Source organism: Rhipicephalus microplus, chromosome 3 (assembly GCF_043290135.1).
Source record: "Rhipicephalus microplus isolate Deutch F79 chromosome 3, USDA_Rmic, whole genome shotgun sequence".
Classification (NCBI taxonomy): Eukaryota; Metazoa; Arthropoda; class Arachnida; order Ixodida; family Ixodidae; genus Rhipicephalus; species Rhipicephalus microplus.
The window spans coordinates 51,528,299-51,549,805 of NC_134702.1; the positions used below are offsets into that span (position 1 = coordinate 51,528,299).

General features: G+C 51.3%; 1 protein-coding gene across 2 annotated transcripts in view; it reads left to right on the top strand.

The window, feature by feature from the left end:
- The window catches only part of LOC119174512 (telomerase-binding protein EST1A-like), an 89,490-nt gene that overhangs the window by 45,480 nt on the left and 22,503 nt on the right, over positions 1-21,507 (top strand). For both annotated transcript variants that reach the window (XM_037425454.2, XM_075889561.1), the window contains exon 16: positions 20,857-21,010. In XM_037425454.2, the coding sequence (XP_037281351.2) occupies positions 20,857-21,010 (154 nt within the window). The remainder of the gene's footprint in view (positions 1-20,856; positions 21,011-21,507) is intronic.

Consider the following 21,507-nt stretch of genomic DNA (forward strand, 5'->3'; position numbering starts at 1 on the left):
TTTGGTATGGTACCATTATCGAAATGGCCAGGAGAGCTAAAAGTCGTAGGTGGATAGATAGATAGACAGATACAGTCAAAGTCGCCGAAGTTTGCTAAGAAAAGCTTCACATTAAAAAGTAACTATGCAGCGCAGAGACGCCACTGCTCAGACAGATATAAACACATCGGGCAGATATGTAAACGGCGTCGATGCCCTGGCAGTATCGGCACTCTTTAGAAATGTATTTGATAACCAATGTTTAAACGATTGTTTTTGAACACAAGTAAACATGATATTTTCTTTTTTTTGTAGCAAAAATTGCATAATGAGCACCACTTTTCGTTATACGACTTGTTTAATTAAAGTGTTCACTAACATGCTCTTCAACAGATGGCGCCACTAGCCCCTGTGCGACTAAGCTGCCTTGAGCAGGCAACATGAACGAGAGAGGCTCGGTTTTTCCCCCATTAGGCGTGCATAGAACAAATACAGGGCAAACCAAAAAAGCGCAGGTCAGCCTCGTTGGCACAAGTCGCAAACAGTTCCGCCTCCTGTGACGTGGGGCTTTCCTGCAAATGTCACTCGCGTCTGTGCACGACTTGTCAAGCGTGTGTGCAATTCTCCAAGCAGCCTATAACTAGAGCCCTTATGAAGGGTTCTAGTCATAGGCATGCATACGTGGGGGGGGAGGGGGAGTGCTCCCCCTGTGTCATCTAAGGGAGGCACCGACTCTGCCCTATGCCTTTATTTAGTCGCACCTGTCCAGTCATTGTTTTAAGAGACTATAAATTCAAATAACTATTTACATCAGAGTGAGAGCTAAATGTGTGACGACACCTAAAACGACAGTATTATCAACAGCAGTGCCCTACTTTGTGACAAATTGAGGTAAATGCACAAGAACATATGCGCTACGTGTAGGACATTCGCAAAGTGATCTCGATGACGTGAAAGGTGCCACCTACATTTAATCGTTAGCAATGGAACTAGCTGCGCTATATAAAAAACACCTTCCGTGCGTCAAGAAGCGTAATAAGATGCTGCTTGTTCTTCTCTGTTTGATTCATCGAAAAAATAACCGCCGGATGTTACTATGGGAAATGGCACGAGTAGTTCAAAAGTTAAATTTTCACCTGGTTAAACTGGACAGGTCGTGCCATCTAGTGGGGCCCAGTTGAACTAAGCACGTGTGCCATCTCGCAGGCTATGGCAGGAAATTGTTCAGTGGCGGTTGTTGCTGCTGTGGCTACCGCTAGTTTCGTTCTGCTGTTACTAGTGTCGGCGATCGCGCAGTAAAGCTTGGCAACGTTGTGCACGGCAACAGTGATGTGACGCGTTCCGTTTGAGGTGGGTAATTTGAAGTGTGCTAACCTGATGCGGACAACTAAAACTTGATTTTATTTCAATATAAGCACATCCATGGTACATAAGTAACACTTTGATGTTTCTAGACTGCTGTTTCAACAATCAACGTCGACTACATAGTTGCCTTTAGTATCCCTTTAAAGCGCGGGGCCATGCAAGCTCTTCATAATAACGGCGGCTAAGGGCCGTTGGTATTGCGCTCCAAGAATTGTTTACTTGCCTCCTTTAGCAGACCACCGTTTAATTGCGCCTACGGTTTTAGTTGTACGGTAGCTCCCTCCCAGTATGGAGTGGAAATCGAGGGAACCCCATCCGGCACTGTGCTTTAGGGGAGAAGCTTCTTAATGCATAGGCTTGTCTGCCGTTGTAGCCACCCCTAGTACTAGGAATGCTCGCTCCACTTCGATACTTAGGAGACAGACGGACGGACGGACGTCTTTGATAATGTACTGGGCAAAATTTGCGGAAGATCCGCGGTTTTACCGATGAACCTCCGTAGTTTGTCCACTCATCATCATTCACTCCGTGCACGTGTTTTTTTTTTTTTTTTGGCATGGGCTCGCTTTGCGCCTGAGTGGGCATTTCTCGGATGATTCCGCACGTTGACCGAGAATTGCGATTTAAGTTCTATCCGCCGAAGAAGGTTCGTGTGTGCGCACAGCTAGACCATTAAAATGGAGTCGACTCTAATTCCTGATATGGCTGTCTAGTGGATGGCCCTCGTACGCCGTCCTTCGTGTGCCCCCGCGTATTCTTCGGTTAACCTTGCGTTTGTTTCGCCGCATTCCCGATGCGACTATGAGAAGCCTTCTAAAGCTCGAGGTGGAGACGTGCCTCCCAGCTTCCCACTAGAAAACCGTCTGCTGTTTTCAACGAAATTCATATTCAGCTGGCGCCGGTTTTAAGCAAACTTATGTTCCGGTGTCACACTTATCTAGTGTAACTTAACCGTAACCGTTCATTTCGTACTGTACTTATTGTTTCTTCTCAACAATGCGGAATGTTTGCGAAACCGAAAGTGCTTGGAAAAGGAATCGAGCGCGTCACTGTGTGCTTGGAACCGCGATTCTTGTATGCAGTCTTGATGTCACCGACCTTGCCTCGAGCGGCGCGGTCAGGACGCGAATTAATCTCCCAGCCGAGCTGCGGCCCTGCTCGCTTGCGTTGTCGCTCGTTAGGTCGCGTGTCTCCGACTCTCTCACGGTGCGCGGAGAAGAAGAAAAAAAAAACCGTCGTTGCGATGTGACCCCGTGTGCGCGCGCGCGGGTAGTTTAGGCAGCCCGGCTCCTCGGAAGGGTGTGGCCCGTAGCCTTCCGCTTTCGACGACGCAGTCTACACGTACGACCGGACATGCACGCGGCAGTTAGGGCACTTCGGAAGACGGCGGCTCTCGTTCGCGATATCATTAGCGTACTTCGTCTTCGGTCAGCCCAGCCCTTGTCAGGACTTTAGACATGCGCGCGTTTGTTCGCCACGCGAATAGCGAGAACGTCGACGCGGCTGCTTTCCTTGAGGTCAGGCCTTTCCCAAACGAGACGTCGGAGGTGTATACAGTGAAGCCTCGTATAAAAAGTGGAGCGCGTGTGTGTGCCAACCTCCTGGCTGGAATCGCCAGCCATCTTACCCGGCTGTCTGTCTGTGTCTGTGTGTGTGATGTAACGGCCGTGCCGATGTTGTCTCGACCGCGGAAATAACGGCCTTTACGCACGAGGCGTCCTTGGCCTTCCTCGCAGCGATCGATCGAAGCGGCCCGTCCCTCTCGTTGCCGCGCCTCTCTCTATGTCACGTATGCGCAGCGCGGTTTGTCTTCCGATTTCCGTACGCGGAAACGAGAAGCGAGCCAGCAAGGTCACTGGCGTGCGTTTTTCTTTCTTTCTTTGTTGTTCTCAAAACTGCGAGCGATCTCGTCGTCGTGTGTGGTGTCTGTCCGTTGTCCTCCAGTGCGCAGTATGCACATGCGTGTGCGTTTAGCGTATCGCATTTTATTGGCCGTATACACTCGCTCGGGTATCGTTTGACATTGGCCAGAACAAGAAAACACACACACACACACTTTTGGTACGCTCCCTTCCTTCCATTGTTGTCGATTGAGCAGCGCAGGTCGATTGACGTCTCCCGTGCGAGCTCCGCGTATGTGTACTGCGAGACCGCGTACAACATATTTAGCGCGGGAATAAACCGAGCGTACAGACGCCCAGCCCGGTGGTCTATAGATAAAGTACGCGCCTTTACGATACTCGGGAACGAGAGGCATCGGTTCGATATCAAACTGTAGCGGCTTGACCTTTTTGGAGGGTCACGGCGATGTGCAGCGGCGCGATTGCACGTGCGGCGGCGGCCTCGATGACTCTATCAGGGCTTTTCGCGTTGGATGCGTTGTACGTCGAGAGCCGGTGCGCGCAGCAGGAAGCTCTGCAGTACGGTTCTAATAAACTATCCATTTGTCATTGCGTGTTCGTCAGTATAGCTTTCATTTATTATCGTTTTGTTTCCTTCACGTGTTCACTCTCGCAAGCGCCGGCGCACCCAGGCTTTCAGCCGTGGAAGTATACGCTCACGTTATAGTTGTCTGTGATGGAGTGTGTTTTACACTCTAGATAACTTGAGTGTGGCGTCATGTACAGTCGGTCAGCAAGCTCAACACGAACGCAACGCAGCGTGGCCGGAAACGTTTTGATTGAGGCCAGTGCCGCGTTGCTTTGGGTTCTGTTGCCCAGATGTTGCTCATGTATTGCGGCACCGAACGTATACCGATGTTGCTATCTCAGCAGCAGCGGCCAGCGCTTCATGCCTGGCATCAGCCAGCCCCGCAGCGGTGGTCTAGTGGCTAAGGTACTCGGCTGCTGACCCGCAGGTCGCGAATTCGAATCCCGGCTGCGGCGGCTGTTCGGATGGAGGCGGAAATGTTGTAGGCCCGTGTGCTCAGATTTGGGTGCACGTTAAAGAACCCCAGGTGGTCTAAATTTCCGGAGCCCTCCACTACGGCGTCTCTCATAATCATATAGTGGTTTTGGGACGTTAAACCCCACATATCAATCAATCAATCAATCCTGGCATCAGCCAGACCAGTCCAGGTCATGCCGTGGGGTCTTCGAGTCAAGTATGCGGATGACTGTACGCAACTTCCTAACGTGCTGGTTCTCCAAAATGGCCGCTTCGATGACGTAAAGGTCGGTTTCTTGATGATTGATTGATATGCGTGGTTTAACGTCCCAAAACCACCATATGATTATGAGAGACGCCGTAGTGGAGGGCTCCAGAAATTCAGACCCCCTGGGGTTCTTTAACGTGCTTCCAAATCTGAGCATACGGGTCCACAACATTTTCGCCTCGATCGGAAATGCAGCCGGTATTCGATCCCGTGACCTGTGGTTCAGCAGCCGAGTGCCTTAGCCACTAGACCACCGCGGCGGGGCAAGGTCGGTTTCCTCCACCGTAACGACACAGCCGCACCGTTATTTGGTTTCTGTGCGTTCATCGCGACAGAACAGTAATGTTGATGCGCTAATGACATTTTACGCTAAATCGCAAAGCTTGTGTCACCGTGCGCTGTTCCAACACGATCGTTTCAGCGACGTCAGTGGGCTAATGAGTACGCCAGAACACGACGAGGCACTGCTGAATGATTTCGTATTTGTATCCTTCCTTCCTGCCCTCCAGTTCGGTCCGCCCTTTTCTGCCAGTTTAGTTTCGTCGTAGGTGCAGAGAGCGCTTTATAAGGAACAATCACGCTCGATGCGCGCTTCAGAGTGCCAAATTCTCCTAAGTATACGTTACGATCGGACCATGTACGCAGTAAAGATCGCTTCGGCCAACGCTCATGGCCAACCGCTCATCACGTGCCAGCGTCCGTGCGTTTCTTTTGTCGATTTGCGGACGGGAGGCGCGGAGCGAACCCGTCGCCCGGCCGGTCGACCCGGAACGATGATCCGGCGTGGCTCCGTTTCCGGCTTCACTCGTGGCCGACGGGCGGACCGACTGACTGACTGACAGACTCGCGAGACGGTCATGAGGCGTCGTCGTATGTGTTTATAAGCGCGCGCGCCCGCCCGCCCTTGTTTCCGCCAGCCTCTCGCCCGGTGATCACGGTAGCGGTCCACCCCGCCCGTCCCGTCGTGCCGCGCGGCTTTGCAACGCAACAGTTGACGAATGGTTATTTGGCCCGTAACGTCTCTGTCTTGGTGAGCGCGCCTGGGCTGTTGCGTAGAGACGCGTTGAGGAGCGTAAATGGCCGCGACCGACACTTTGCACGTCCGTCCGTCGGGGGCGCGAACACGTGGGGGTGTATAGGCGGGTGCAGTGAAGGCGGTGGCTACATGCGGGTGCGGCCGGACGCCTCGGGCAGCGGCGCCCCGCAGTCGGCGACGTAGTGTGCCCTACTCGCGTGTCTGTTACTTCGTTTCGGTCACTTGTTGCTTTTTTCCAGCTTGCCTTTGGAGCAACAATCGCGGTGTTTTTTCGTAAACGTTCGTGCGCGATTCCCGCCCCCTTCCCTGTTTTGTTCGCTTCAAGCTGTCCGTCTCTCAGCGCTTGCTTCAATGAATGAACTACATATAAGCGCAAATCCTCTTCCGAGGCGGAAGGTCATTCGTCTCGTGGGCAGTACTGTGTTCCCTTGGGTGTGTGAAGTGGGACCCTGAAATGAAGGGGGAGGGGTGGATGTGGGAAGTCGGGGTAATGCAGGGGGGGGGGGGGGTACTCATGGGACCGAACACGTATGGAGGATGGATGGATGGATGGATGTGGCCGTACCCTTTAGATCGGGCGGCGGCCAACGCCAACTAGCCGTGATACTTAGTGAACTAACCATTACATTTATCTTTTTTTTTCTTTAAATAATGAAGTTGAGGATTCGTACTTCGCAGTGAAGGGTTTAATTTTCACTCGTGCCTTGACTTTAGCCACCAATCAGATAACCTCCTTCTAGTTAAGTCTACCCGCTTAAAGTCTATTTTGCCCTAGCTGTCCCTAAATCCCAGTGCTTTGAAAAACTCTGCGCCATCATCCTGAACTATAGGGTGAAGCCCTTTACAGAACATTATCAAGTGTTCGGCAGTTTCTTCTTCCTCTCCACGCGCACTGCATACTGTGTCGACCCCTTTCGTATTTGGCCCGATATGTCTTGGTTCGCAATACTCCCGTCCTGGCCTCAAACAGTAGAGAACTACCCCGAGTATTATCATAGATCCTTTCCTTGGCAATTTCATGCTTAAAAGTTCGATAGATCTCTAGTGCGGACTTCTTAATCATGCCCATTCTCCACATGTCAGTCTCCGTTTCCTTCACTTTTTTCTTAACCGATAGTTCCTTTTGGTTTGGCCACCTGCTGTTTTCTAAGTATTTACCAGTCAACTTCCTGGTTCGCTTCCTCCATTTTGTATCGACATTCTTCATATACAAGTAGCTGAAAACCTTCCTAGCCCAACGCTCTTCCCCCATTTCTCTCAATCTCGCTTCTCAAATTTTATCTTGCTGCTAGCTTCCCTGCCCTCAAATGATGTCCATCCCATATCACCTTGTACTCCCTGATTTGGTGTATTCCCGTGAGCTCCTAAAGCAAGCCTACCTATTCCACGTTGCTTAATTTCTAATCTTGCTTGAACTTCTGATCTCATGCACAAGACCGCATTGCTGAACGTCAGCCCAGGAACCATGACCCCTTTCCATATTCCTCTCACAACATCATACCTATTGTAATTCCACAGTGCCCTATTTTTCATGACTGCTGCATTCCTGTTACCTTTAGTCGTCACGTATATTTCGTGTTCCCTCAGATACTCGGTCCCATTGCTTATCCATATATATCTCTAGCGTGACCTCCTGTATTCTAAGCTCACTCCCTTCGTTGTCATTGAAAATCATGACTGCTGATTTTTCCTTACTGAATGTAAAATCTAACCTATCTCCCTCATTACCGCAGATGTCCATCAATCTCTGCAAATCTTCCTTGTTGTTGGCCATTAGCACTATATCATCTGCGTACATTAATGCTGGTAGTGCCTGATCAATAAGTTTTCCTTGTTTGACTAAAGAGAGGTTGAAGCCCAGTCCACTTCCCTCTAATTTTGCCTCTAATCCTTGTAGGTACATCATGAATAATAAGGGTGACAGGGGGCACCCCTGCCTAAGCCCCCGTTTTACCTCTGCAGGCTTGGATACCTGTTTTTCCCACTTTATAACTACCTTGTTACCTTTATAGACACCCTTTAAAAGATAAGTGACTACATGTTCCACGCCTAGTGTGTCCAGTATTCCCCACAATTCCTCTTGAACCATGCTATCGTACGCTCCCTTGATATCCAAAAATGCTAGCCACAGGGGCCTGTGTTCCTTTTCTGCTATTTCGATGCACTGCGTCAGTGAGAACAGATTGTCTTCCAACCTCCTGTGTTTCCGAAACCCATTCTGCAGTTCCCCCAGCACCCCCTCATCCTCTATCCACGCCTGCAGTCTTTCCTTTATAATCTGCATCGCCAGCCTGTAGACCACTGATGTCACTGTTATAGGACGGTAGTTGTTTATGTCAGCTTTGTCCCCCTTTCCTTTATAGATCATGCTCATCCTGCTAAGTTTCCATCCATCGGGAACTTCACCATTGATTATTATTGTACTCCTGCGAGCGCAGCGCCGCCTGGTGCCGGTTGCGCATTCCATCTCATGCAGTCATGGCACGGCCAGTCTTTTTACTCGCCTTCTCGTGGGGTCCAGTCGGACTGTGGTTATGGGTGCGCGCCTTGTTTTCTTTATTTTGTTGCCGCTCCTCCCTTTTCGCGCCGCTTCTTGCTATTTAAAAACACCGGCATCGTGCGTGGTGCACAAATTGTGCGCTCCGCAAATGAAAACGAGAAAGGCGCGCGTGGCGGCTGATGGCGTGCGCGCGCACTCTTCGAAAATTGGATGCTTGAATCGACGGCATGCAGCGTTTGTTCCTGTTCCACGTGCGACTATACCAGTCGTATTCCTCCATCTTTGATCTTTTTTTTTTTCTCCAGAGCCTGCAGAACGGGGGGGATGGTGGGGGAGGTTTAGGGTATATATAGGTGGTGGCGGTGGGTATAAATGATCTGGAAAGTTTCGGGAACAAGAGAATCGCGCTTGTGGTGGGTGACTGGCGTGCGCTTCTGTTTGCTGCGTCTGCCACCGACGTCCGATCCACTTTTCATTCTTTGGGTGAATCGGTGGCTTCGCTGTCCGTGAACGTCGCTCACTGCCCACTGTGCCTTGACCGCTTGGGCCTGCGAAATGACGCGACTACTGTCCGGTCGAGAATTACGTTGTTTCCCTCTCTGCAACAACTGCTGATTGCTGTACCGCTTCTTAAACGTACTATGTCCTTCCCATTTGAGGCGTCGAAAGGAAGCCCTTCGGGGCGTGTCTCTTTTTCTTCTCTTCGTAATTTCGCACACCCCCTCCCCGCCGATGCGGGTGAAAGTGCGCTCGCGTTAAATTGCTGCTCTCGTTTTCTTTTTCGCTTACGCCTAAAGCGTTGTTACGTGCGTATTGTGCGAAGTGGAGGGGCGCACATTCCTGAGCGTAAGGCTAATCCCCCCTCTGTGGCCACTTACAGCCGCGTCCTTTGCGCAAGGGCGCAGGAAATGCACTGCGCCGCTCCTGGACGGCACATGCTTCAAAGCACGGAGCACCGCCGTGGAAAGGTCGTTCTTGAAGGTCGTTATGATTTCCTTTCTCTCCGGTGTGCTTCTTGTCGCTTTATTTTTTTTCTCGTTCCCGATATGGTGTATGACCACCTGCGGAGTGTGTGTGTGTGTTGGGGAAGGGGGTGGTGGTGGTGGGTAGGATGCGTTCTTGTCAGCCGTCCCAGTGCGAATTGCCGCAATTTTTGAACGCCGTGATCGATTGCGTGCCGCTGGAAGGTTGCGCGGAAGTATCTTACGAGTCGCGTCTTGCGTTTGTTTGCTTCCCGGTGCACTAGCGTAGCAAGGCGGATGGCCGGGGATAGATTACGCGCTTCGAAGTGCTAGACGCGGCAAGCAAAGAATGCTCGATAGACGTAGAAAGCGTCATGGTAATGGACCTTTCGCGCTGCCTTGAAGTGATAACGGTGTGTGGGTTCGTTCTTTCTTTCTTTCTTTCTTCGGGCCACATTCTTGTTCCTTTTACCTTCTTTCTGTGGTTTCAAGTACACTCTTGTAGTTTAGGGACACATGGTGAGCTGAGCGAAGCAGCTGACGCGATTAGGCGGCATTAGTCATCGGCTCCTGTGATAACCGTTGCATGCGTCGCGCAATTCTGTAGGGTATTTTATATACGGGTTACAGGCATGGTCGACATTTGATGGAGTCAATAAGCACGGGTAAAACGGGCAGCACGTCTGTTTGCCGATATCAGCTTCCGATGGTGTCATTCTTTCTAGGATCGACTTCACCGATAAGTGCCAAATGTCATGGACGACGTTGATCGTGTACGTGGCACACGCAGTATGTATCGCGGCTATACAAAATTGGTTGGAGCGACGGCTCATAGTTTACGAATACCTCCAAGTGAAGGCGCGTAGGTCGGTTTTATGATAAATCACTCGGTGCCTCTGCACGACGTCTCTCTCGGCGTCTCGTTAGAAAAGGTTATTACGAAAGTTGAAATGTTCTTTCCCTAAAGTGTGTGTTCTCGTTGAACGAACTTAAAAGTTAAGGACTGATTGCTCGAACTATCAAACGTCCCTCTCTTGGACGCTTTGATTGTTTCGTGGGGTTTAACGTCCCAAAACCACCATATGATTATGAGAGACGCCGTAGTGGAGGGCTCCGAAAATTTCGACCACCTGGGGTTCTTTAACGGGCGCCCAAATCTGAGCACACGGGCCTGCAACATTTCCGCCTCCATCGGAAATGCAGCCGCCGCAGCCGGGAATCGAACCTGCGACCTGCGGGTCAGCAGCCGAGTACCTTAGCCACTAGACCACCGTGGTGGCGGGGCTTGGACGCTTTCAAGCAGTCCCCGAACAGAGCATCGGCAGCTCAGTTTGTCATGTTAACTCGTGATCATCGGTCTGACTACGCCCACTGCGTGGCAGATAGGCCTCTCACGTTCTGCCAATCACAACCCTCTTCGGGTGGGGGGCCACGGGCTGAAGCTGTTGTTTTAACTGTTGACTACTTGTGTGGGTATGACAGTATTCATTATAAACACCTTCTCTTCCGCTCCTTCCTCGAACTGTAACACGCCTGTAGTTTCTGAGGATTGCCAAAAGAAGGGAGAGGGAAAGTTGCTGTTTGTTTAACGCATTCTCATCCGTATGCCCCCCCCCCCCCCCACCCCGCATGTACGAGGGGATGGTCCAGGGCATACTCGCGCAGCCATGACCGTGGTCACGTCGCTGTGGCCGGCCGCACCTGCGTCACAACCTGTGTCAACAAATCGTAAATAAAAAAAATTGTCTCGTCTTCCCTATCTGAGTCACTGGCCCTTCCCGAGCGGGGGCACACAACCCCAGCTATACAGGCAACGCCGGCGCTGTAACAAGCCGCCGGCTGAGTTGGAGAAACTTAAGAGCGGCGCGCGCGTTTCGCACGGCGGCTTTCGTAAAGACATCTTTTTTCGTATTCTATCCGTGCCCGCTCGCCGCGAAAAGCGGCTGGCGCGGTGGGTTCTATAGGTAGAGTCCGAGTGTGCTTTTCTTTTATCCGAACTTTGCCCGGGTGTCTTGTGTCCCACTGGGATGATGACAAATGTCTGGGCCGCCCTAAACTTTCGCGCCCGGCGGATGCATTCCTTTCGTTATTTCTCCCGTGTCCATTTTGCAGACTCGTGCGTCGGTAAGCCGCGCCTGCTTTATCGAGGAAGAGAGCGTATTTGACGGTCTCGTACGGGAAGAGTAAACAACGAAACGTTCGGATTGTTTACGCTGCCAGCAATGAGAAGTTATCTGACAAAAAAAAGTATAGAGAGACAGAGTATCAACTCTGGAGCTCGTTCCGCTGGCGCATGATCGGATGTAACCGACAGCAGCGGAGGTTTGTGTGTGTGTGCGCGCGCGTGGTAATCTTAATGGTCGAGCGCACGCAGCTGCCGCTCTCTGTCTGCCGTGATCCCCGCATCCATTAATCATATCGCTCCGTGTGTGTGTGTGTGTACATTCGGCTTATATGCTAAATATGTCGGCGGGTGCGACCCCTTGCGTTGCTGGCTGGACCGGCCGTCCGTCTCTTGGGATGCCATCCAGCAGTCCTGGGCACGTCGGCGTGGAGGGATGCGAACCAGAGGCGTGCTTGGTTTAGCTGTGTTTTTTTTTTTTTGGGGGGGGGGGGGGCAACGGGGCTAACGCACTCGGGATTTTGCGTGGTGCGTATTTGTATCTGATCGTATACGGCCGGCTCCTGTGGGCGGTTTGATCACGTCCTGTAGCACACGTGCGATGTGCGCGGGTGTTGCGTTGGGTGCCGGGTTGCGGAATGCTCTGACGTATAACCTGTTGTACCTCACTGCGATGACCTGCGTATACAACTGAGGGACTTGCGCAACATCCACAATCTGAACGATGGGAAGTTATCCCGTTGTCCGTGTCTGCCGGCGTACCTCCTCTTGTCGCCCACCTTTCCGTATACTCCGTTCAGTAGGCCGAAAGGGACTCTCTCGTGACTGTTCTTCGAATCCATTTAAGCTAGCCATGGAGGCGCTGGATGTACGCGGGCCTAATAAATATAAACGATTTCAGGGGATCGCTGTTCGTTCTTTAAAAGCAAAGCGATTTACAAAGTCGTGTAGAAAACACAAAAAGAAACGGGTACGTGCAACTAAAATTGGGCATATCCCATTACTCGCGGCTGGCCCCCTAAAAAAGAGGAAAGCAACAGTTAGCCCAACAGGTGGCTACGAAGCCTTCGGGCCATTGTCGTAGCGTCGCAGTCCTTGTGAATGACTAGTACCGCGGGTGAAGAACCGAGGACAACAAGGCGAAGAGGGAGACCAAGCTTGCCACAACCCCGTTACAGCCAAGTGCTGCCTAGACACGGCCGTAAGTAAGCATGAGACCGATCAACTTTAGTGCGAGCTTCGAGCTATTTTTACAGTCATTATTCTGCAAGTGCATCTTGTGGCGTTATGTAAAAAATGCAGCGTTTTATATTTTAATATGGCGTCTTGTGGGTGGAATGGAGGAGTGGCCGATGTTTCAAAGTACCGCGCGTCTATAGGGGAAGATCGAGTAGATGGCCGTGGGTGTGGGCCCAAGCCACCGTGGCTCAACCTAAGGAGGTACTCGACTTGTGCAAAACTCGTCATATACGCCGAGAGTTTTTGTCTCGAGTTTTCTTCTCTGTGTAGTATACGCGACCAACGTTCTCACGTATGCGTGGGTTTATTGCATCAATCCAAGGGAGCTGTTAGTGACGGAAGTGCACCTGCTCCAATTTCTCCAAACTGCTCCGAAAGAGAAATGCTGCTCCGAAGTGCAACATTTGCTAGTAGCTGCTCCAAACCTGCTCCAAAATGCTGCTGGCAAACTTAAGAGAATGAAGTTGACCGACCCATGGGAACCATCCCGTTAGCCTGAGCGAAACCAGAAGCAAGCTGTATGCTACCATCCTAGTATGCTACTCAGTAGTATAATTCCAGAAAAATCGCAAAGGATGACACATACCAGGCCATGCTGACCAATTTGTATTTTTAACATGGGTTGTATTTTAGTTATATAAGAATCTATATGCTTTCAAATATAATTAAAAGCCCCGCCGCAGTGGCCTAGTGGCTATAAGGTACTTGGCTGCTGACCCGCGGGTCGCGTGATCGAATCCCGGCTGCGGCGGTCATTTCCGATGGAGGTGGAAATGTTGTAGGCCCGTGTGCTCAGATTTGGGTGCACGTTGAAGAACCCCATTTGGTCGAAATTTCCGGAGCCCTTCACTACGGCGTCTCTCATAATCATATGGTGGTTTCGGGACGTTAAACCCTACATATCAATCAATCAGTCAATTATACCTAAATACCTGTTAACTCAATCATATCACGTGCTAAAGCTAAATCTCGAGGGGACACTTGCAAGGGCTGCCCTCCCTAGCCTGAACACAAGAAAAGTCTTTTAACTCCCTTGACTCTCCCCCCCCCCCCCCCCATGATTTATGCCAGTGATGCTACTGCGGCTTGTATACTAGTTGCGTACTAGCATACATCACGCGTAGTAATAAATATGAATATTTATTAGGTGCTTAAGTGATATTTCAGACTTCATGATTCGTTAGGAACACGCATCTGCTCCAAATACACCGATGGCAACCCTTAGCTGTAGCATTCTTTTCTGCTCCGGAATCTGCTCCAGAAAGCAAAATGTCGCTTCCGTCACTGAGCTGTCCACATGCATGCACTTTTGTCCGACTTGTTGAAATAAAATGGAAGGGGGGGGGGGGGATAGTGTATTTGCTCCGCAGGAGCTCCTCGATAATAACCACTTCGATGCCGGCTATACCGGCTGTTAGCACTTTTGTTCTTCTTAATACCCGAAGAGGGTGTGCAGTATTTGAGAAACGGGGGATAAGTTATCTTTGCTTTCTTTTGGCGCTATACATCACTTCCTGTCAGAAGCAGTTTTCGGTCTTCTTTGTGCATCCTTTCTTTCTTTTTTCTATTTTTTAAACCTCACGCACCCTCCATTATAGTGCACCTCTTTCCCACCTTGCCCTCGACCGAGATGCGGTTAATTGTGCCTGTCTCTCTCTCTACGCTGGGCAGCGAAGAAGCGTGGTTAGCGAGACCACGAGTGCGTGACGGCTGCCGGCGAAGGCTAGCCGTCTGCGTACACCCGTTAAAGTTATTGTTATACTGGTTCAGAAGCGCCGACGTGTGCTTAGGGGGGGGGGCGAAAACGGACGCCCCGCGATTGTGTTTACCACTCGTCGTGCTGTGAAAGGAAGGAAGGAGCTGACAGTTGCACGGCCCGCGGGCGTCCTCCGCGGGATTCCTGGAAGCGCGTCCAAGGACGGTCATCGCGCTGTCGTTTACCCGCGCCTTTTGTTTATCCCGCTGCCGCCGGTCGCTTTGAATTCGATGCTTTCTTCGACTCCGTGCACTACTACATGTGTTCCAGAAACGCGTCTAATGCATAGCTCTTATGCGTATGCACAGCCTTTACGAAATCGGTAGATTGTGAAGCTATGAAAGGCGTAGGGAACATTACTTGTATGTCTTAATTTTAGTGTATAGTTATGGCACAAATGGAAAGGAGTAAAAAAAAAATACCAGAAGCTAACATGCCGCAAGATCCGAACGGACGTACAACATTCGGATAATAGAGGTTTTTAGCAGGCTACGGAAACACGTCACGGAAATGCGGCAATATGGAATCGACTGACGAGTGCGCATGCGCGAACATTGCCAGTACGCGTAGACGCTTATACGAAAAGGAACCGTGCCGTATTTTCGTAACGTGTTTCCGTAGCTTGCTAAAAACCTCTAATGCGTCTGTTACTGTACCACTTGGAACAAGGAGAGACAGTCGCTTTTCGGTCCACTTTAATGGGTATTTATGCTATAGCGTAATCCTGGAAGGGTTAGGCCAGTGCCGTTCGCAGCCATGACAATGAGTGTGGAAGTTTTCCTTTTGTTGCCGACTGGCGTCATGTAGCGCCTGATCTTATTACGATTCAGAAGCTGACCAGCGAATTCTCGCATACAATTTGAGGCATCAAGTCTGCCGGAATAGGGGGCCTCGCTATGATCAATCTCTCCACCTTCGTTCTTGTGTATATGGATACCTATTCTGTATAAGCAGTCTGAGATATCCAAACAATCGAGATGTTCAGGATAAGATTAAGACTTGAAAAGATGAAGAACACAGGGCTTGTCGCTTGAGCGAACGCTTTCAACGATGGGTGTTGTCTTCAAGACGTTGGCTCCGAGCACCTCCTGTTTACGCCCTGGGGACATCCCGAGTGTCTTCAAGACGTTGGCTCCGAGCACATCCTGTTTACGCCTTGGGGACATCCCGAGTGTCTTCAAGACGTTGGCTCCGAGCACATCCTGTTTACGCCTTGGGGACATCCCGAGGACGTTGACTTCGAGACGTCCCCCTCCCTCCCGCGCGCTCAGGTCTCCATCAACTTGAGACAGGCAGATTGTGGTAGTATGTGTAGTTATGTACTTGCTGTATGAAAGCGTACTGTAATCTTGTATATGACGTATAGGTGGAACGCAGGACGACTCCATCCTCCATTTCGACGGCAGACCCCTGAACTTTCCTGGCGCGGCGCCTAATATCATCCAAACCAAACGCCCTTGCGCAGGTCTACGTCCGGTGTATGCCTCTGCACGGCCGCCTGTTATATGTACTGCCCGCCCTGTGTACCATCGCAGTATTCAATTACCGGAGAGCGATCGCGGGGCCGCGGGGAGCCTGATGATTTATAAGCATCTGCTGCTTTGCAGTTCTGTCATTGGCATCCGATCATCCCTCGGGACGCGCCCGTTTGCGTGTTCTATCTCGCGCTCGGATCAATCGGCTAAATTGCGCGCATTAGTGGGTGCTGGGAGTCGCTCTCTGCGCCCGGCTGTGCGCCGCTTCGACTGCAGCCTAATGCAGTGCCGCTTGTGTTTGCCGATGCGAGCTTGCGCCGATTCCCGTGTCTTGATGACTTCTTCACGGAACGGGCGGCGGCGTGGTGGGTCAGTAGCCTTGCGCCTGGTCACGTGTTTGTGTGTGTGTGTGTCTCACTTGCGTTCTAGCGTGAGTTGGCGTGCGCGGTGCACTGCGTTCGCCGCCTCCCCTCATCCCGGTTCTGCCCGTTTCGCGACTCCGTGGAGATCCCAATGTTCTTTCTTCACGCCGAGCCCGAGGCTGTACGGGTGCAGTGGCTGCTTCATCAAGCGGGAGCAGCCGTCGTGCATGCCGACCCGCAGCAGCTTCCGTCGCCGTGTACGTTGTTCCGTGCTCGCCTCTCCTTCTTCGTCACTGCACAGTGATTGCGATGTTCGATGGATGTAGTGTGCGCTTCACCCGTGCCCATTGCCTCGCGAGATGCCTCTTATATGCATATACGCTTGCATCCCTGCTACGCTTGCTCTTATGGTGACGTTTTCCTGTTTTTTTTTTCTTTTTCATGTGCGTTTGACGCCGACTAGTTTCAATAGCAAAAGAACTGAAGATGAGGGCTAGGTCGGGGTACGTGACGTGTTCCTGGATTGAGTTAATTGGTCGGCTCGAATTGATTTATACGAACGGTGCGTGCCACGTAAGCGGCTTTAACGTGCATTTTAAGCCAGAGTTGCCCCGCCCCCCCACCGTTTTTTTTCTTTCAGCCGCCTTGAGCAATCGCAATAGATTAGGTCATGTTTGGGAAGTTCTTTATGTCATCTTACAGCGAGCTCAGAAAACAGCAGCAAGGCAAGTCTCTAATGGATCGTCTCTGAATCGCCGCGTGCTAAGCGTACTAGTAGTCCTCGCTTTGTAACCCCCCCCCCCCCCACCTTCCACGTTCTCTTTTACGGCCTGTGCATACCCTTTCAGGTTGGCGGATGATTCCGTTCGCAGGGTTTCTTCGCGGAAAGTTGACCCGCAGCCGTACGAGGAGAACCGCTGAAACGCCGTATCACTGATTGCAGTGCTGCATGCACGCGTGACCGATGACGCGTCGCGCGGTGCTAAATTGTCCGCTTGTTCCGCCCAGCGGCGTTATGCCAGGATGAGTTCAATGTTCTTAGAAACACTCCACCTATTTATGGCGCGTGCAATGCGTGCTTGTTCTTTTCTTTCTGTCTCTCTTCAAATGCTTCAGTTTCCGATGGAGGCAGAAATGTTGCAGGCCCTTGTACTCAGATTTGGGTGCACGTTAAAGAACCCCAGGTCGTCGACATTTCCGGAGCCTTCCACTACCGCGTCTCTCATAATCATATGGTGGTTTTAGGACGTTAAACCCCACAAATCAATCAATCAAATGCTTCAGTAAGGGTTCGTGCAATGTAACTAAAATTTGGGCGTTGTGAGTAGATTGTTGTCGTTAATATCGCCATTCAGTTGTGAAAGCGGTCGGTGTAGCCATCGAGGAGGTGGAGGCGTTTCCGCGTGTATACGTATAGGTTGCCAAGCGCGAGATCGCCACGTGTGATGTTGCTGATCAGGACTTTCGCTGAACACGCGCTGGCGTTTCGTCGTGGCACCCAGCTGTTTGCACTGGTCTAATCATTCGTGGAATCGCGTGGCAGTTGGCGCAGATTGGATACTGGAAGTGTAGAATGCGGTTCGGGCTTATAGATCGTTTCTTTTTTATCGATATTGCGCAGCTCCTTTAGTTTCGTGTACTTGAGAAGCGTATAGAGGATAGAGGCTAGTGTAGAGCTCCTGTCTGAGCTTTACGCTGTCCAGGCCCTCAAGAGTGTATGTACAGCCGCAGGCTCTTCTCGAGTGGACCATCTCGTAGCTACTGAACAAGGACTCCCAGGAACCACTTACACCCGTAGTGCTTGCTTGCTTATAAAACGCGCCTCCCTCGTGTCCGGCTTATGTCCAGGCCGGTGCACCTGTCAAGCGGAGTTTGCGCGAATCTCGTTGTCGCAAACACGCGCGCGGTGGCATTCGCGGGAGGAGGTGTATCGAATAAAATCGATGGCTATTGGGGGGTGGGCGAGCTTCATTCAGTACGTGGGGGTTTTGGGGTAGAGGGGGCGGTTTGCTTTGCAGAGAGAGAGAGAATAAACTTTATTGGTTGCTTTGCAGAGCGGGGTGGTGTTCGAAATGGGGTGTCCGCGTTCCAATCGGCGTGCGTCGCTTCCCCGCGAATTAACTCGGCTGCCCGGCGTGAATGCACGTCCAGCTGCTTCTACGTTACACTGGCGCTGCTCCCCCGAAATCAGGAGCCGCCGCCGCACTCCTGGGGGCAGGCCGGCAGGGGGTGTGCGTGCGCGCGCCCAAATAAGTGTTGAGTCACGTTCAGGTGACTGAGTCACCACGCGTCCGTCTCGTGGTCCCTCTGCCGAATTCTGCCGTGGGGAATGGTCGGCCAGTGCGCGTCTGGCGAGCTTCCCGCAGTGTCCGGCTCGCGTTGACAGGGTCCGCCGTGCCAAATGACGCGTCGGTCGGTCCAGATGCGCGCGCTCTTTTCCTCCTCCTTGTCCGGTGCGCGGCCGCTGTGTGGGGCGGGCTGTTTCCAAATAAATGTGACTCAGAGTAGCGTGTGGGGTTCGAGGAGCTCCCCTTTTTGTATTGTAAAGGGAAAGAAGCCGACACTGGAGGAGGGGGGAACTTAGGGATAGATTGGACCCTTTGGCGAGAGATGCTTCTCCTCTGACTGGACGCTGGCTGTCGGGATAGCGCGTGGTCACCGGGGAGACGGATGGCATCTCCCCCCCTCCCGTGGTCCTTCCTCAGTTCGAATCGAGGGAACGGCGTTTCCGGCGGCTGTCGCTCCCAAGTTGCGCGCTTAGCGTCATCGGCCTGTTGCTGCTGCATGCGCCGCGTTTCGAAGCCTTTCCCTTTGTGTGCCGCCGCGAGCGCGTTTGTTTACGTCCAGGGCGTGACGTTGCGAGGGTTGTGCGCGAGCACGCTATATTGCTGTTAATGACCCTCGGCCACGTGCGTATACGTGATAGTGTTGTATAAGGGTTGCCCGTGTGTGTGTGCTCTGGGAACCCGATGACGCTTAACAGCATCGGCGTTTGTCTTAGTTAAGGGTGAACTCCCCCAGACGTATACGTTGCTACAGATTCAGTGATCTGCTGAAAATATGCAATCAACCGTGTTTGTGGACCCGAACAGCGCCACTATAGGAAGAGAGAGAGAGGAGTGTCCTGTCGGGCATCGCCTTATTTCCGAAACTATCGCTTTCATCCATGTGGTGCTGCTTTCAGCGCTGAATGTGTCGTGCTCACTGACGTGCAGAGCAACGTTGCGGTGCTGTCTTGCGATCTCCTTTCTGTACTTCACAGCCTTTCGCGTGAGCTCGTGTACTTAAGAAACTCCGTTGCCCATTTTCGTGGTGCTGACCATTATCATGTTGAGGCAGAAGCATTATCAGTGCTGCGAGCAGAGATAGGGCGTACGCAAAAGTGTAGTGCTCGACCTTTTGTGAATGCCTTGCGTAGATTTTACCAGCCTTTCCGGCCTCGCACATTAGCGCTGCGTCGATGGGCGGACTTGATGTCTTATTTTCGTTACGATCGCTATTAGGCCTGCCGTAAGTAATACGTGGGGTAAGAAAGTACGCCTTAGGCTATGAACTATGAACAACATTGTGTTACAAGAGGTGGACTCGGCACAATCTGCGGCTGTGGGAGAGACTCCGGGGCTTCGCCATGGTCCTCGAGGCCTTATGTAACTCGGCATCTAGAAGGCTCCGAGCTTAAGTGAAATAATAAGCGCGATTTTGTTAATGTATCGTGAACGACGTCGGGTGATGATATGCTTGTGCATGGCTCATCTTGTGTATTGTCAGTGTCACACAGGCACGGATACCCATCGTGCATGTATGTCTAAGGGGCATTACAAAGCGAAGGCCATATCAAGCCGTGGAATCTCTTATCAAGAACGCAATTTCACGTTACACGGTTACAATAATAAAAAAAAAGAAAAAGATACCCGCTCCAGCCTCTGCTATCGCTGTTCGTCTCACAGAGGACTCGCACAATTGCTCCGCCCAATAGCGCTTACTCTCGTTCGTGACGTCATGCACATCTTCCGTGTTTCAGATGGTCGACTTTTTCAAACAGACACATGTTTGTGTCGCTGGTTTCTGGTCGATAAACCTGAACGTCCTGGTAAATTTCGTCGGGTACTTTACATCGTTGCTCCGCCGAACATATTTTTTAGGTAGTAACAAAGAACCTTCAATCCTTCGTGTACGTAGTATTTACATTAACCGAGAAAAGGTACTCATTATTCGGGCGGGAACCAGCTATAGCACGACTGTATCTCACAGCTGAGGGGCTGGCACGCCGTAATTCTGCGGGTGGAGCTGATTTTTTTTTTAAAGACGACAGTCTTTCTTGAGATACCGCAACGAAGAAATTTGTTTTGTTTGTATGTAAGTCTTTCTGATTGTCTGTCTGTCGCTCGAAACGATTAAGCGACCGGACCAAAGTTGAAGCTCTTCCTCAACGCCCAGCCATCTTGATCTGGTGGTGGCTGCGTTCATACTTGTGATCGTTGTCGATCAAAAAACAAATATTACGCATACATTAATACGTATAAGTATTAGGTGACGTGCATCTTCGTTAGAAAAGGCAGAGATACGTAATTCCAAGAACCCCAGTTTTTTTTTTTTTTTTTTACGCTGCGCTTACAATGCGACGCTATGCACGAAAAAGTGGGTGTTTTCTTGCGCTTCGCTAAGACGATACGGTGCTGCCACCGGCCAGTGGCTCTGCTTTCTGCACAAGCTTTCGTTTTCCGACATTGCTGCCAGATGGCGTCCATATCTCACGCAGCGCCTCCAGAGAGAGGACTTTTCGACATTTGCAGCGGGGCACGCAGATAGGCGGCCAGTTGTTGTTGTTGTTTTAACCGCAGTGCACATACGTGCGGTGGGGGGCCTCCGAAGCGAGGCGTGACCGCGTCTCTTGTGCGTATCGCAGGCGTTTCTGCAGGAGCATCGGAGCAAGCAGGCGGCCATGCTCGAGATCCGGCCCCGGTTCCTCATCCCGGACACCAACTGCTTCATCGACCACCTGCCGCTCGTCCAGAAGCTGGTCGCCGACGGTCACTTCAACGTCTACGTGCCCATCGTCGGTGAGTGGTGGCATCCCGCGTCTTGACTGCGATTGCGCTCTCGCGAATGATTGGCGGGGGGGGGGGGGGAATGATCGCCTCTGATGCTGCTCGTAACTGTAGCAGCTTCCTACTTCTCGAGTAATCGTGGAAAGTGCAGTGTTTTATTATTATTTTTCAACCAAGGTTCGTTTCTGTGGCCGATTTCGTGTGATGCAAGTGGTTCCAGCGTGACAGCTCTCTTAAACTATTTATTGAGGTGCTGCATCAAATACGATACGCCACTGTCGGCGTTGGCTTGAACACAGGTGCTGCAAAATATTAATAATAGTAACAAATCTTCCTCACATGATATCGTACCTCGGTTATAGGTGGGCCCATCTTTGAGTAACGTGCCGGGCGCAAAAATCTCAGAGGCTGGAGGACCACAGTCGACCTATGACAAAGGAATAAAACAAAAAAAGAAAAACAAATCATGGCTCTGGCCTTTAAGTCATCCTAGGCTGATATATATAATG